This window comes from Macaca mulatta, chromosome 16 (genome assembly GCF_049350105.2).
Source record: "Macaca mulatta isolate MMU2019108-1 chromosome 16, T2T-MMU8v2.0, whole genome shotgun sequence".
In the NCBI taxonomy this organism is placed as follows: domain Eukaryota; kingdom Metazoa; phylum Chordata; class Mammalia; order Primates; family Cercopithecidae; genus Macaca; species Macaca mulatta.
The window spans coordinates 8,809,301-8,824,067 of NC_133421.1; the positions used below are offsets into that span (position 1 = coordinate 8,809,301).

The window sequence follows — 14,767 nt, forward strand, 5'->3', positions numbered from 1 at the left end:
TCCTCAGCTCTCTTTAATTTCGCGGGCCCACCTGGTGGCACCCCAGGGGACGCGGGCTCCGGGGAGGGGCGCGCGAGAGAGAGGCCGAGGCGGAGGCTCTGAGACGGTGTTTATTGGCTCCTTAGAAATCAGAGTCAGTAACAACTGTACAGAGGCCCCCATCTTCCGTGCGCCCACCCTTCCCCACTCCTGCCCGGTGGCCCCGGAAAAAGCAGCTTCATGTGGGCACAGGGAGAGACTCCTCTGGGATTCACAGTAACCAGAAACAAAAACGGAAATAAATTAAGTGATGTGGGGAAGGGGAGTAAAAGGGAGTCATGTTCCCCAAATCAGTGCATGAAGAGGGGTACCAGGGCCTGGAGCTGGGCTCCCACGGCTCCTCCCATCAGACGGAGTGCTGGGCCTCCAGACATGGAGCTGTGCCACTTGCCACCTACATCTGAGAGCCTGCCTACATGCTCCTGCGCGGCTGCCAAGCTCCAGCACCTGCGCATGCCACGAGTCACGGGAATGAGGTGGAGGCAGTCGCCAGAGTCCATGGGCCCGAGGCCCGACTGTGCTTGTAGTATTTGTGTGTCACCCCTCATTCCACCCGTACCAGCAGGGCATAGAGGAGTGTGGCCCCCTTCTCCTTAGTGACCCACTCAAGTTCGGCTGGACTGAAGTGAGGGTCAGGAGGTTCTCCAAGGGCAGCGGAAGGGGGTCCCGGGGTGTAGGAGCCAGGGCGCACACACACCTGGAACGCCACCTGAGCCTGGTGCGTCCGCTGGGATTTGGGGTCCCGGAATCTGTCAAACAGGAAAAAATAAGGGAGTGAAGCTTCTCTCCCCATCACCTCCCCCTTGCAAAGTCTGTTCCAACCACACAAGCCTTGCTGTACCTAGGAAATACTCCCGCCTTATAGGAGCTTCACTCTAGCTGTTCTTTCTACCTGAAATGTTCTTCCTCCCAAAGCCTGCTCAGCTACACCCTTCACTTCCTTCTTCAAGCCTTTGCTCGAATCTCTCCCACCTTCTTACGATGCCCACACCAGCCACACTGCTGTCTCCTTCGCCCCCCTCTTTCCTACGATGCCCACACCAGCCACACTGCTGTCTCCTTCGCCCCCCTCTTTCCTACGATGCCCACACCAGCCACACTGCTGTCTCCTTCGCCCCACTCTTTCCTACGATGCCCACACCAACCACACTGCTGTCTCCTTCGCCCCACTCTTTCCTACGATGCCCACACCAGCCACACTGCTGTCTCCTTCGCCCCCCTCTTTCCTACGATGCCCACACCAACCACACTGCTGTCTCCTTCGCCCCACTCTTTCCTACGATGCCCACACCAGCCACACTGCTGTCTCCTTCGCCCCACTCTTTCCTACGATGCCCACACCAGCCACACTGCTGTCTCCTTCGCCCCCCTCTTTCCTACGATGCCCACACCAGCCACACTGCTGTCTCCTTCGCCCCCCTCTTTCCTACGATGCCCACACCAACCACACTGCTGTCTCCTTCGCCCCACTCTTTCCTACGATGCCCACACCAGCCACACTGCTGTCTCCTTCGCCCCACTCTTTCCTACGATGCCCACACCAGCCACACTGCTGTCTCCTTCGCCCCACTCTTTCTTATGATGCCCACACCAGCCACACTTCTGTCTCCTTCGCCCCACTCTTTCTTATGATGCCCACACCAGCCACACTGCTGTCTCCTTCGCCCCACTCTTTCTTACGATGCCCACACCAGCCACACTGCTGTCTCCTTCGCCCCACTCTTTGTTTCCATAGTCCTTACTTATTACCTTTAAAAATACTAAATACTGGCCGGGCACGGTGGCTCACGCCTGTAATCCCAGCGCTTTGGGAGGCTGAGGCGGGTGGCTCACGAGGTCAGGAGATCGAGACCAGCCTGGCCAACATGGCAAAACCCTATCTCTACTAGAAAAATTAGCCGGGCTTGGTGGCACACGCCTGTAGTCCCAGCTACTCAGGAGAATGAGGCAGGAGAATCGCTTGAACCCGGGAGGTGGAGGTTGCAATGAGCCGAGATCATGCCACTGCACTCCAGCCTGGATGACAGAGCAGGACTCCGTCTCAAAAATAAATAAATAAATAATAAATACTTATTATGTATGAACATTATAGAGAGAAAAGGCAGAGGTTCCACAAGAGCAAGGTTCCTTTTCTTGCCCACTAGAAGAGTATATAAGTGGTATTTGTTCAATGAATGAAAAAAGGGCTGAGTTGGAGACTGGCAGCTAGCAAGAGGAGGTGAGAAAAGGGGAGGGCAAATCATGAAGACCCCAGTGGCTGCGCTCAGGCCCTCTTCATCCGAGCCCCTGGAGATCTCTCCCCACCCCTCCCAGTACTCACTGCACTTTGGAGGCCAGGGTCTCGGCCCCAGCATATTGAAGGGAGGGGGAAAGCAGCACAGGAGGGGGCTGCTCCTCCCGAGGAGGTGCACAGTTCTCGCCAGGCTCCTCGAACCCTACCCCAGGCTCTCCCTTCAAAGGACGGCAGCTCAGGATGGAAGCAGTACCTGGGAGGAGAACTGGGTCAAGATAGCCCTTTTTATTCCTCCACAGCCCCCCAGGCTCAGCCCACCTTGCATGGGCCTGCTCCCCAGTACCTGCTCCCAGCTCCCCTCGGTCCAGCACTCTCCGTACAGCTGCAACATTGCTCCCATGATAGGCCATGTGCCACTTCTTGGTTAGTGTCCCAGCCTCCAGGCGGGGATTCACTCTACGAGGTGGACAAGCAGGGCAGATAGAACGAAGGACACTGGCTCCCCAGTGGAGGAGCTTCACGAGGCTCTTCCTTAGGCAGGAAGTTCTATCACTTCTTCCATGCACCTTCTTGGGATCTCCATTTCTCCAGGGGGAAAACAGTAGGGGAAAGGCATGACCCTGCCCGTATGTACCTGAGGTTGAACCTGCACCAGCCAAAGGGCAGTGCGTATTCCCGGGGAGGCTCCCCTCTGCGCCTGTGGGCCTCGTCTCCTCGCAGCTTCCGGCAAGACTCACAGTAGCACAGGCTTCGCTTTGGCGGAGGCATGAAATAATCTTCTGCGGGACAGTAAGTAGCAGGCTTGGTGCTGTGGCTCCCACCCTTGATCTCAGCCACACTGGCACCCTTCAGCTGCTCTCCACGGCTCTGGGCCTGGCCCTGGGGATGAAGTCGGTTCTGGGGACCGGGACTCACCAGGAAGCAGCAGGAGTTCTCGGAAGCGAGAGCAAAGGGCATGGTACTCGCAGCTCTTTAGAGGACTAGCGGCGGGTGGTGGGCCCCAGCACACACTCTCTTTGATACCTGAGGGAGCAGAGGGGCACAGGTCACAGGAGTTAGGCTAGAAGGGTAGGGGCAGGGGAGTAGGGGCAGGAGCGGGGTCCCTTTGGGCTGGCACACCGTCCACCATGTCTGCTTTCTCCATGTCCCCTTGGGTTCCAGCACTTTTCCCACTGGCAGCCCCTGGCTCAGGGTTCACGATTGTCACCTGCAGGGGAGAGGGTAGTCAGACAGCTTGGTCAGACCCCAGGGCCTGATGATTCTGGAACAGAGACTTCCCCGTCCTGGATGGCCCAGACTCTTAGGCACCCCTCCTCCCTGCCCCCACTGCCACTAACCTGCTCACACTGCCCATAGAGGTCCACAAGCGCGTGGCAGGGCTGGGGCACATCTGGTACAGCTACCCCCTGGTCCACCCCATTAACGTGGAGATGCAGCCCCCCAGAGCTGTCCAGCCGCAGTCCCAGGATGGTGCCTTCAGGGCACGTGTCCAGATTCGGCCCAAACTTCTCACAGATCTGGGAGGGGAGACCGGCTGTCTTCCAGAGGTCACACTCCACCACAGCAGCCGTCCTGCCCTTTGCTCTGCTTCCTGCTGCCAGCGCCTTGGCTTTGCCTCCACGCTTGCCTGCTGCCGAGACTCTCCTCCCGCTGCAGTTACCTAGAGCCCCTCCTCTTCCCCAAAACTGGCACATTCTCAACGGCAGGGACACCGCAGGAAGCAGCAGGCCTAAAACTGACCAGGCAACGCCACTCACCCTTGCCTGCCCATTACTGTCCCCCTTTTACACCTGTGGTCCTACCTCCAAGGCTAGGGGCCCACTTCTCCCTTCTGGCCAGCCCTTCCCTACACACAAGCCTGGTCCCGCCCCTTCTCTATGGCTCCTACTCACCTTGAGACCGTTGTGGAAGACCCCGCGGCCCCGCAGCAGCCAGGCTGCCCGTTTGAGGGCACAGGCAGAAGCAGGGAAGTTGAGCCTCTCAGGCGCGCAGGTGATGACTCCCAGGACAAGGGAAGATGTCCACTGTCGGTTTAGGAAATCTATCCGCACCTGGGGAAGAAGGAACTACTCCATAATCACAGCCTCCTGGGAAGAACCAGGCTCGCTACCCACCCCCCCCCCACCCCCCCGCCAGGGAGGGAATACTGCACCTCCCAGAATGTGGCCTGGGATGCTGCCTTTTCTTATGCATGGAAGGACCAGAAAATGCAAATTTAGTTGTTTCTTTCCCTTTTTTTTTTTTTAATAATAATAAAAAAAAGAACCATCAGCCGGCATGGTGGCCCACACCTGTAATCCCAGCACTTTGGGAGGCTGAGGCGGGTGGATCACCTGAGGTCAGGAGTTTGAGACCAGCCTGAGCAACATGGCAAAACCCTGTCTCTACTAAAAATACAAAATTAGCCAGGTGTCGTGGCACATGCCTGTAATCGCAGCTACTCGGGAGGCTGAGGCAGGAGAATCGCTTGAACCCGGAAGGTGGAGGTTGCAGTGAGACGAGGTCGTGCCACTGCATTCTAGCCTGGGCAACAAGAGCACAACTCCATCTCAAAAACAAAACAAAACCAAACCCTGTTTGAGCCGTGACCTTGCTGTTGCCTCTGTAACGATCTGTCAGGATTCTTATTCGTAGGACCTCCTTCATCTAGCTAGCTTTTTTTTTTTTTTTCTTTTTTTTTAGAGACAAGATCTTGCCCTGTCTCCCAGGCTAGAGTGCGGTGGCGTGATCTCGGCTCACTGTAACCTCTGCCTCCCAGGTTCAAGTGATCTTCCCACCTCAGCCTCCTGAGTAGCTGGGATTATAGGCTCGTGCCACCATGCCTGGCGAATTTTTGTATTTTTTTGCAGAGACAGAGTTTCGCTATATTGCCCAGGCTGGTCGCAAACTCGTGAACTCAAGCGATCCGCCTGCTTTGGCCTCCAAAAGTTCTGGGATTACAGGTATGAGCCACTGTACCTGGGCTCATCTGGCTAACTTTGATATATCTTTCAGTTTGTAGCAAAAAGGCACCTTCTTCTGGAAAGCCCTCTCTGCTCCCACATATAGGATCAGGCATTTCCCTTGGACTCCTCCAGCCTGTCCCTACTGCTTCCCTCACCGATCGCCAGGTAGGGACTTCGTGGTAACTGACTGACAAACCCCATTACAGGCTATGAATAAAAGCCCAGAAAGCTCATCCAAGTGGCTTGCTTTCTTTTTCTCCACCCAAAAAGGCCTTTCTTCAGGAGGGTTGGCCATGGGTCACTGTGGAGCGAGAGGAGCTGGGGACAGGGAGGGAGAGCCCACCTGGACCAGCAGCTGGGGCACCAGAGGCTGGTTGATGACAACGATGCCCTGATTGTAGCTGGCCACCCGTGTGGCTGTACGGTTCCCATTAGACAAGAGGATATTCTTCCCGTGGTTCTCCAGGAACTCGAGGGTGGTGGGTATAATACCCACTTCATTCTGGCCCTGGTGTGGAGGAAGAGACTAAGCTGCATGGGTTGCCAATGCCAGGACCGACCCACCCCACTGGAGTTTGCACAGACCCTGAGTGTGAGCCTCCACCCAACGATCAGAGAACCCAAAAAAGGCCTGGCATCCAACGGCCCAGCAACTGCCCATCCACGTGCACAGCAGGCCATGCTGCAGCCTCTTACTCCCAGGCCATGCTCCTCGCCCTCGTCATCCTCCTCGCCCTCACTGCCGGTGTCTGAACTGGGGGAAGGAGGCTGGGTGCCTTCTGACTCCTCCAGCCTTGTGGAACTGACAATCGACACACTGCGGACTGGCCCGTAGAGATCCAACACAGCCCACACGTTCTGGGAGGCACACAAGACCCAGAAAAATCAGAGATCAGCGGAAGACCTCAACCATCCTCCCAAAACCCAAGGAAGCATTCAGGTCTACCTTGGCAATGCCAGTGGCTGCAGGCCCCATATCCTCTCCATCCACCAGGATGTGCATCGTGTCATCTGCCCCCCGACGAACACCCACACGGCTCCCCACCTAGGACCAAGGCAGGACAAGGACAGATGATGCTCAGCCCACCCCTCCCTGCCACCGCCACTCCCAACCCCTCCCCTGTCCCTGGAGCCAGCCACTTCACCCCCAGCCTCTCTAGGTTCCGGCCATAGTTCATCCTCTGGAGCTGCCCATCACGCCTCACTTCACAGCTGGATACCATCCAAGTGGTCTTCGTCCGGAGCTCTGGCAGGGAAGGAGGCAGCCCTGGGCCACTGCCACCTGCTCCGGGTCCCATCTCCCCCGGGGCTAGTGTGGTCAGTCCCAGCCGCAGGGAACCTGCCCACTTCTCATCTAGCTCTTCCACTTTCACCTATGAGACAGAGACAAGATGAGCTGGCCCTGTGGCGATGGGCCTGGCAGCCCCTCTGTCACATCGCTACGGCCTACCTCAAAGACTTCCTCAGCCCTCAGCTCCTTGGTACTGAAGACAAGACCATGAGCATAGCCAGCGGCACGCACCGCCCTCGTGCCATCCTCCTCTAGAGTGACATTCTTGCCGCAAGTACTGTGGAATCGGTGAGCCACGCCAGCCACTGTGAAAAGATGGCACCAGAGGAAGGGGTAGGACTGGAGCAGCAAGCTTCAGATGGAACAGAGCAAAGCTTTCAGATGAAACGAGATGGGGACACCAACGCCCCATCTGCCATCTGCCATTACTCCTCAGGGCCTCCTGACACCTCTTTATTGTATTTTTTTTTTTTTTTTTTTTGAGGCACGGTCTCGCTCTGTCACTCAGGCTGGAGTGCAGTGGCACAATCATGGCTCAGTGCAGCCTCAACTTCCTGGGATTCAGCGATCCTCCCACCTCAGCCTCCCAAGTAGCTGGGACCACAGGTGCACGCCACCACAACTGCCTAAATTTTGTATTTTTGGTACAGACGGGGTTTCGCCGTGTTTCCCAGGCTGGTTTCAAACTCTTGTGCTGGAGCGATCCACCCGCCTTGATCTCCCAAAGTGCTGGGATTACAGGCATCAGCTACTGCGCCCAGCCCTGATACCTCTTTTCACCACAGCAAGACTCATTTCCAAACCTGGCATGCTCAGTTGATGGTGTCCTGGCCCCTTGGTGGCAGGGAAGTGTCCAGGCTCTAAGTACCAGGTGTAACCTCCCCCTTACTGGCTGCTTGCCACCGTGGGCTGTCCCTTCCCTTGAGCCGGCAGCTACCCCAGCCAACCGTCTTTGCACAGCTGCTGTAACCTGGAAGCCCTACTCCTCAGGCGCACAGCAGGCAAGCAGAGCCCATCCAGCCCCCGCCCGGCTGCCGCACCTGGGGAGTGCAGTGGGAAGGACTTCTCGGTGGCAGTGTTGCTGGTCGCCAGGCTGTTGTCCATGGGGCCGGTGGCATTGGTGATGGACACTTGGACACACTGGCCATAGAGATCGACTACTGCATACACCTCTGGGGAGGAGAGGGAAGGTCAGAAGCCTGACAGCCAGGTGGTCTGGGCTGAGGGTGGCAGGCTGAAAGCCACATAGTCACCTTTACCCGGAGGCAGGCCCGAGCAGGCAGCGCCTTGGTCCTGGCCGTTGATGAAGTAGTGCAGATCGCCCTTGGCAGTTCGCATCATGCCAATGCGTGCACCTGTGCCCAGCGCATCCAGGTCACACCCGTAATTGTTGCGCATCGTGTTACCATCTTGCATGATGGCTGTACCACTGGGGGGATGGCAGAAGGGGTGAGTCAGCCTGCCAGCTTCAACTTCACATTGGCCCCCGCCCACTCCCTGCCTGTCAGAACCTTCCAATGCCTTGGGCTGGGGTCTTGATCTGGGTGTAAGGCCCAGTCCTATCTCGTTTGTCCCTGGGATCCCCTCAGGGAAAAGCAAGAACTACCTAAGATGAAGGAGGACTGAGCCCCTGTGGGCCTGAGCAGGGCTTCCCAGAATCCAAGAGAGGGGACAGGCAGATCCCCTAGGTCTGTCACTGCCCACAGCCACCATAGGCCGAAACCTTGCTTCCCTGATGCCAGCCAGCTCCACTCAGCCCCAAGCTGGCCCCCAAAGCAGGAAGCCCAACCTCAGCATCCATGTGTCATAGTCAATGTCTGTCATGGTGTTAGGGAATTCCAGGTCTTCAGGCCGAATAGCAGTCACTCCTGGTAGGAGGCAGAGGTAAGTCAAGGCCGATCCCCCAAGGCACAGACATCCAACGGCCCCCAACACACACAGACGCCCCTCACCAGCCTCAATGGAGCCTGACCAGCGGTCCACCATCTTCTGAATGACAATTTCAAACAGCTCTCCATCCCGCAGGGCCCTGCCAGGGAGACTGGTGATCAGAGAGGCTCCACTTGGGTGGCTGAGGCTGGGCAGGAGGAAGGTGGGGACATGAAAGTTGAGAGACTGACCGGTTGGAGATGACGATGGCGTCATTAAACTCGCTGCGACAGTTGTGGCGGAGGGCAGTGCGGCCCCCATTGGTGATGACTGCGTTACTGCCGTGCAGCTGGTGGAAACGCAGGTCAGAGCCCCCTGCCCCTGAGGATGGAGAGCTTGGAGACACCTGGTTATTCCCCTCAGGAAGTGATTCAGGAACTGGAGACACCTCTGTAAAAGTGGACATCATCACCCATTAGATCTCTAAGTGTCTCTCAGACCTCCCAAGGCCACCCTAACCCCCGGCCCCAGCCTAGCCCGGCCCTCACCCACGTCGTCCACAATGGTGGCCTGGGCCGCCTGGCCATAGAGATCGACGACAGCATAGACGCCCGGGGGCACGTTCCAGGCAGCAGGGCCCTGAGTCATCCCATTGACAAAGAAGTGGAGAGTCCCGTCCTCCCGCCGTACCACGCCCACCGTGTCCCCTGCCTTGGAAGAAGGGGGTGCTGGAGTGAGGAGTCAGGCAGAGTTCCTGCCGGGGCTGGTCCTGCATCAGCCCTGTGGTGTTTGTGATGCCCGCTGCGGCCGCCAGGCAGCACACCCACTTTCCCACCTTGAGGCGGTCCAGGTTGTGCCCGTATTCATCCAGGATGGTCGTCCCATTGTGCATCACCCCATTCCCAGTCATCATCCAGGTCCCTGGGAGGACAAGGAGCAGTAGAGGACATGAAGGGAAAGGAAGGGCTCCTCTCCTTTCCATAGCAGCCCCCACAGAACTCCTGAGCCCACAGCCCATCTTGCCTTTTCTTTGACGACTAGCTTTCTTCCCTGAGCAGGACAACAAAACTCTGCAGCTTCCAAGACAGCCACAGCCCTGCCCACGGGGCACTCTCTAGCCACTGAATGAGTGGTCACAAGAGTGACAAGTGAAAAAGAAGCTGGAGAACAAGTGCCAGGGCTTTGGGGACAGCTTCCCCCCAAAACCCTGTCCTGGCCCTGCCCTTGCTGGGAGCTCACCAGAGCGCAAGTTGGTCATGGTGGAGGGCAACTGGAGGTAGGCAGGGTTGTGGGTGGTGACACCAATTTCAATGGAGCCAGCCCATTTGTCCACCATCTTGTCGATGCGCACCTGGAACACCTCTCCATCCCGCAGGGCTCTGCTGCTCAGCACCACGCCATGATTGAAGTCATCGGTGGCACTGAGGGAACAGAAAGTGGAGAGTCAGATCCCCAACACACGCTCTCAACGTGCCAAGGCTTAGCCCAGCAATGCCTGCCAACATTCACGGCCCCAAGCCAAAGAACTCAACCTCAACCTCCACCCCGCCAGGCTGCCCCCGCCAGGCTCCCTCTGCCTTCTACTTCCGTGCCCTGGCCCCCTCCCATTAGAACCCCTTCTTCAGGCTTCTCCCCACCCCATGGGCCATACTGGGGCCTCAGGGCAGTGCGTCCCTCGTGGGTGATGGCTGCCTTCTGCCCACAGTTGGGGTGGAAGAGCAGGCGCTCAGGTTCTGCCTGAGCGGCAGGGGCAGCACGGCGGAGAGCGCCCTCGGGGGACAGCGCCCGCAGGATGGCGTTGTTGCGGCGGAGACGGTCACTGTGGTTGTTATTGTGGACGATGGTCACCTTCACAGCCATCCCGTACAAGTCCACCACGCCATACACCACTGGGGGCGTCAAGGGGGTTGCCACTCCTGTTGCAGGAAGGTTCGGGGGTGTGGGAGTGGGCAGGGAGAATGAGGGGAGAAAGTCAAACACGGAGACCAAGCACCAAAGAGAAGCAGGAGGATGAAGTACAGCCCCCAGTCCCAGCCTCACCGAAAGCCCCAGCCCAGAGGCCCTCTCTGAGCGACCCTTACCCTGATCGATACCATTAATGAAGAAGTGCAGGGCAGAGTTGGACTTCCTTGTGAGGCCAATGTGGTCACCCTCCTACTCAAAGAAGACGAATAGTTCAGAGGAGTCCCGAGGCCTGCCGAGCACCCCACTCCACACAGGAACAACTCCAGAAGGCATTCGCCAGTCTCAGACCATCCTGGAGGACGGGTCCTGGGTCCTTGTTTTCCAGACATGACAGTTTCTACATTTCCTCAATGCTCCACGTGAGTCAGGCACTGAGTTAAACCACCTCACAGACATCAGCTTCTACAAGTCTCAGCCTATGGAATGAGTACTACTTGTAGGCTCATTTTAGAGATTGCAGGGGCTGGGGGAGCAATGAAAGAGGATAAGCTTCTTGCCTCGGTTCGCCACTACAAATGGGAAAACAGTAAGAGGAATTCAACCATCTGACTCCAAAATCTGAGTGCTGAACTCTTGGGCAACTCTGCCTTCTCGGAAGGAACCTTTAGGTAGAAGATACAGGGACTGGCTCTAGGTCACACAGGAGACCCTGCTTGGTGCCCTGGCAGGGTCACAGAGTACCTGTGGCTCTGCTGGAAAGTGGTCCAAGGATCTGTGTGCCACCCTCACCTGCAGCTCATCCAGACTGAATTCGCAGTACTCCCGGCGGGTGCCCTTGCCATTGGTCAGGATCCCACAGCCGCTCATCATGATGGTGCCTGGGTGATGGTGGACACGCGGGTTCAAGTACGGGGCTTCCTTCCCCTCAGCAACACCAGGCCTGCACCCCCGCCCCTGCCCAGGGCTGGTACCTGACTGGAGGTTGGTCATGGTGGCTGGGTACTCCAAACTGTTGGGGTTGTGGGTGGTGACCCCAATCTCAATGGAGCCTGACCACTTATCAACAAGCTTATCGATACGGATCTGGCATTGAGGGACAGAAGGGAGAAGCAGGGAATGTAAATGCAGAAAGAGACCTTCAGCCCTTGGTTCTTCCCTAGGGCCCACCCTCCTAGCGCCAATGGTCGAGCCCCATCTTTAGCTCCCAGGGGTAAGGCGCCAACCAGACCACAGGACTTTGCACACCTCAAACATCTCATTGTCCCGAAGTGGGCGGTTGGTCATGACAACCCCATTGTTGAATTCGTCCAGGGGCCGCCGGCGCTCAGCCGTCTTATTATTGTTGCTGAGTTTGATGAGGGTTCCGCACTTTTCATGAAAGAGCAGGGCGTCGTTGGAAGTGAGAATGGGCGAGGTGGCAGCACCGCTAGACCCCAGGCCTTCCCCTGCTGGCGGGGAGCTCAGGTTCACATTCAGAAGCCCTCCATTGTAGGTAGACAGGATGGTGTTGCTCACCACCTCAGACAGCTCCATGCTGGCAAAGTCTACAGCAGCAGGATGGAAGAAGAAAGCTGGGAAGCTGGGATGAGGCTCTATACCCCCAGACCAGGTGCCTCTCTCCCTGCCCCTTCTCCTGAGGGCCCTCCCTTGTCCACCTCACTTCCCACTCCCCTTCCCAGGGCCTCCCCAAAGCCCTCACCATTATGCGACTCAAGGCTGTTAGGAAACGTCTCCGGCCGGGCCTGCGCTGGGGACACCATGAAGGCTGGGGACCAGGTGGGATGGGAGGGGAATAAGGGTTCAGTCCCTGCTTCAGGGCCCATAGCCAGGAGACCCCCCCATCCTCTAGCTCCTGCTTTCCCATTCAACAGACTTGGGGATCAGGGTGGCCCTGCCCACACCCAGCCTGTCTTGTCACTGTATTTCCCCCATTCTGTCCCCACCCCACCACCACTGCCCTAGCCATGTTCTTACCTTCATCAGCAGAGGTACCCTGTTCAGCCAAGGCAGAGTCTTCAGTGGGGGCCAAGGGCTCAAGGGGAGGTGTGGGGATGGGAGTAGGGGGGCTGAAACCTGGCTCAGGGGGTAGCACGGTGATCTGGGTGCACTTGCCATAAAGGTCCACAACGGCCCAGACACGAGGGGGCAGGCCTGTGGCGGCCACACCGCAATCCCGCCCATTCACCCAGAGCCGAAGCTCCCCAGCAACTGTGCGCTCCACACCCACGCGGTCCCCTTCGCCAAGCTGGTCCAGGTCCTGACCATACTCCTCCAACACAGAGCGTCCATCTCTCAGCACAGAGCAGCCCGACACTACCCACGAGCCCCCCTTCAGCCCCGTGGCACTGCTTGGAAAGTCCAGCACACTGGGGTCCAGCGCTGTCACCCCAATCTCAATGGAGCCACTCCAGGAGTTGACCTGGGATAGGGGTATTGGACAGAGACTTAGAATGGGCCACCCTCCATTCCACAGGCCACCCTATCTTCCCACCTCTCAAGACAGCTAGCTGGCTTTTTGTCTCTTGGAACACTAATCCACACACTAATCCACAGATGCAGACAGTGATTTTCTGGACTCTGTCTCGGAAATTATTTGGGCTTTCCTTTAGCAACTCTGCTCTCTACTCAGTGTTTACTACACCACTCCTTTCCAAGCCAAGCACGAATTCCTTGGTTCCAGTCTCCTGCCTCCTCTAACTTCCCTAGTCTCTATGGCTCTCCAACCATCCAAATTCACCTACTTCCTATACCCACACCTCTTGCTCTTGTGTATCATTCATTCCCTTCCCCTGGCCTAATTCTCTCCAAGGATCAGGCTCTACCCAGATTTAACCTCCTCCCAAGTTCTTTTTCTGTGAGCCTGACCTCTTCACCGAATCACACACACCTCTCTCACCCTGGATTACTTCTCCTCACCTATCTTTCTGGCACAGCCTGTGAGTGTGTCATTCAGTGGTTTGTTCTTTTTTTTTTTTTAGACAGTCTCACTCACTCTGTTGCCCAGGCTGGAGTGCAGTGGCATGATCTCGGCTCACTGCAACCTCTGCCCCTCGGGTTCAAGCCATTCTCCTGCCTCAGACTCCTGAGTAGCTGGGATTACAGGCGCGCGCCACCATGCCTGGCTAATTTTTGTATTTTTAGTAAAGACGGGGTTTCACCACGTTCGCCAGGCTGGTCTCGAACCCCTGACTCTAGTGATCCGCCCGCCTCGGACTCCCAAAGAGCTGGGATTAGGTTTGTTCGTTCCTTGGTATCTTTCTTCACTTGTCATCACATCTCTGACATCTCTCCATCCTCCATGCCCAAGAAATTGTACCAGGAGGTCTGTTCCCAGCCATTCTAGTGGGTTAGCCCTCGTGTCCCTTCCCTGGTTCTGGATCTTGAAAACACTCAAGCTCTTAATGTCTTCTTCAAACTGAATGTTTCTGCTTCACGCTGTCTTCCTGTCCGCCCCCTGGTGCTCTGTGTTCTTTCTGTTCCCTCTCGGTGCCCGGCGATGTGGGCTACCCTGGCTGTCCTACCCCGTCTCCCTCTAGTCCCCTCCCACCACCCTCCACATCTCGGTTCCGCGGTACCAGCGCTGCACCTTGCGGTCGATGCGGACGGTGAAGATGCGTCCATCGCGCAAGGGTTCTCGGCTCAACACCAGCCCGTGGTTAAACTCCTGGCCCGGCTGCTGCCGCCGCGCTGTACGCCCACAGGCCGACAGGCTCACCAAGCGCCCAGTGCGCGGGTGCAGCTCCCCGCCGCTGCCCAGACCCCCGTTGGACCCCGGTCCTGAGCCGCTCCCGCTGGGTCCCCCACCCCCGCCCGGCCCCGGTCCGGGGCCTCCCCCAGAGCCCCCACTCCCACCCGACCCCGCCGCCATCTCCGCTGACACCGGGGCAGCGCGACAGCCGCGCTTGGCGGCACCGTGGCAACCGCGGCGGGCAGACACTCTGAGGGATACGACCACGGGCTGAGGCCAGGTATGCTTTACGGCACTGCCGGGCAATGAAGCAGCCCGTGCTAGGAGCTGGGGACGACCACGGTGAGAAGGACGACGGGGTCGGGAGCCTCGCTTTACGGCATAGCGAGGTGATGGACTGGCTCCGAGGGGTACGAAGACTTGGGCAGGGAGCTTTTGCGACAGTGGGAAGAAGACACGCCCACCGCAGGCATCTTTACGACGGTGGGGTACAGGAGCCCAAACACTTTCTGCTTTGCGACAGCGGCACCGACCACCCTGCCCTCGCTAGGGGGAGGTGGCACCTTGAAGCACTCATTTTACGGCAAGAGGGGGGGGTTATCTCCCCTCGGGATGCACGCTCCAAAGCAGCGTGAGCCGAGTCTGGAGGACCCAGAGAAGCGGTAGTGAAAGTCTAAGTGAAAGTCTCTGCCCGCCACCCCACTGAGACCGAAGTGTCTTGTGACAGCGCCGCAATCCTTCCACTTTGCCTCACACCTCTCCTGATTGGCTGAGCGAGCCGACTGGCGGGGATGGGG

At 57.7% G+C, this 14,767-nt stretch overlaps 1 protein-coding gene across 10 annotated transcripts; it reads right to left on the reverse strand.

Moving 5' to 3' along the window:
* Positions 1-92: 92 nt before the first annotated feature.
* NEURL4 (neuralized E3 ubiquitin protein ligase 4) lies at positions 93-14,344 on the reverse strand. 10 transcript variants are annotated; one of them, XM_077970184.1, is made up of 30 exons: positions 14,161-14,344; positions 13,869-13,969; positions 12,257-12,701; positions 11,982-12,047; positions 11,528-11,826; positions 11,254-11,365; positions 11,072-11,160; positions 10,459-10,531; positions 10,029-10,293; positions 9,617-9,798; positions 9,213-9,298; positions 8,926-9,088; positions 8,629-8,827; positions 8,461-8,537; positions 8,298-8,376; positions 7,768-7,937; positions 7,549-7,680; positions 6,668-6,813; positions 6,363-6,590; positions 6,164-6,262; positions 5,914-6,075; positions 5,561-5,725; positions 4,165-4,323; positions 3,610-3,789; positions 3,392-3,479; positions 3,188-3,295; positions 2,907-3,051; positions 2,616-2,728; positions 2,360-2,525; positions 93-788 (listed from the first exon to the last, which is right to left on the reverse strand). In XM_077970184.1, exons 4-30 carry the CDS (start codon positions 12,040-12,042, stop codon positions 584-586), a joined length of 3,951 nt encoding a protein of 1,316 aa, XP_077826310.1. In that variant the 5' UTR covers positions 12,043-12,047; positions 12,257-12,701; positions 13,869-13,969; positions 14,161-14,344; the 3' UTR covers positions 93-583. The 10 variants fall into 10 exon arrangements, 7 of the variants coding, with proteins under 7 accessions (XP_077826310.1, XP_077826309.1, XP_077826307.1 ...); XM_077970183.1 differs by having other exon boundaries at positions 7,762-7,937; positions 14,161-14,343; XR_013406054.1 differs by having other exon boundaries at positions 3,610-3,806; positions 13,869-14,186.
* Between the last annotated feature and the right edge of the window lie 423 nt (positions 14,345-14,767).

Coding starts and splice junctions, on each gene's coding strand:
- NEURL4 (XM_015118459.3), bottom strand. CDS start 14,150: ATGGCGGCGGGGTCGGGTGGGAGTGGGGGCTCTGGGGGAGGCCCCGGA. Junction 12,048..12,256: donor GGGTACCTCTGCTGATGAAG/GTAAGAACATGG, acceptor CCTGGTCCCCAG/CCTTCATGGTGTCCCCAGCG. Junction 789..2,359: donor ACCCTGGCCTCCAAAGTGCA/GTGAGTACTGGG, acceptor CCTGTTTGACAG/ATTCCGGGACCCCAAATCCC.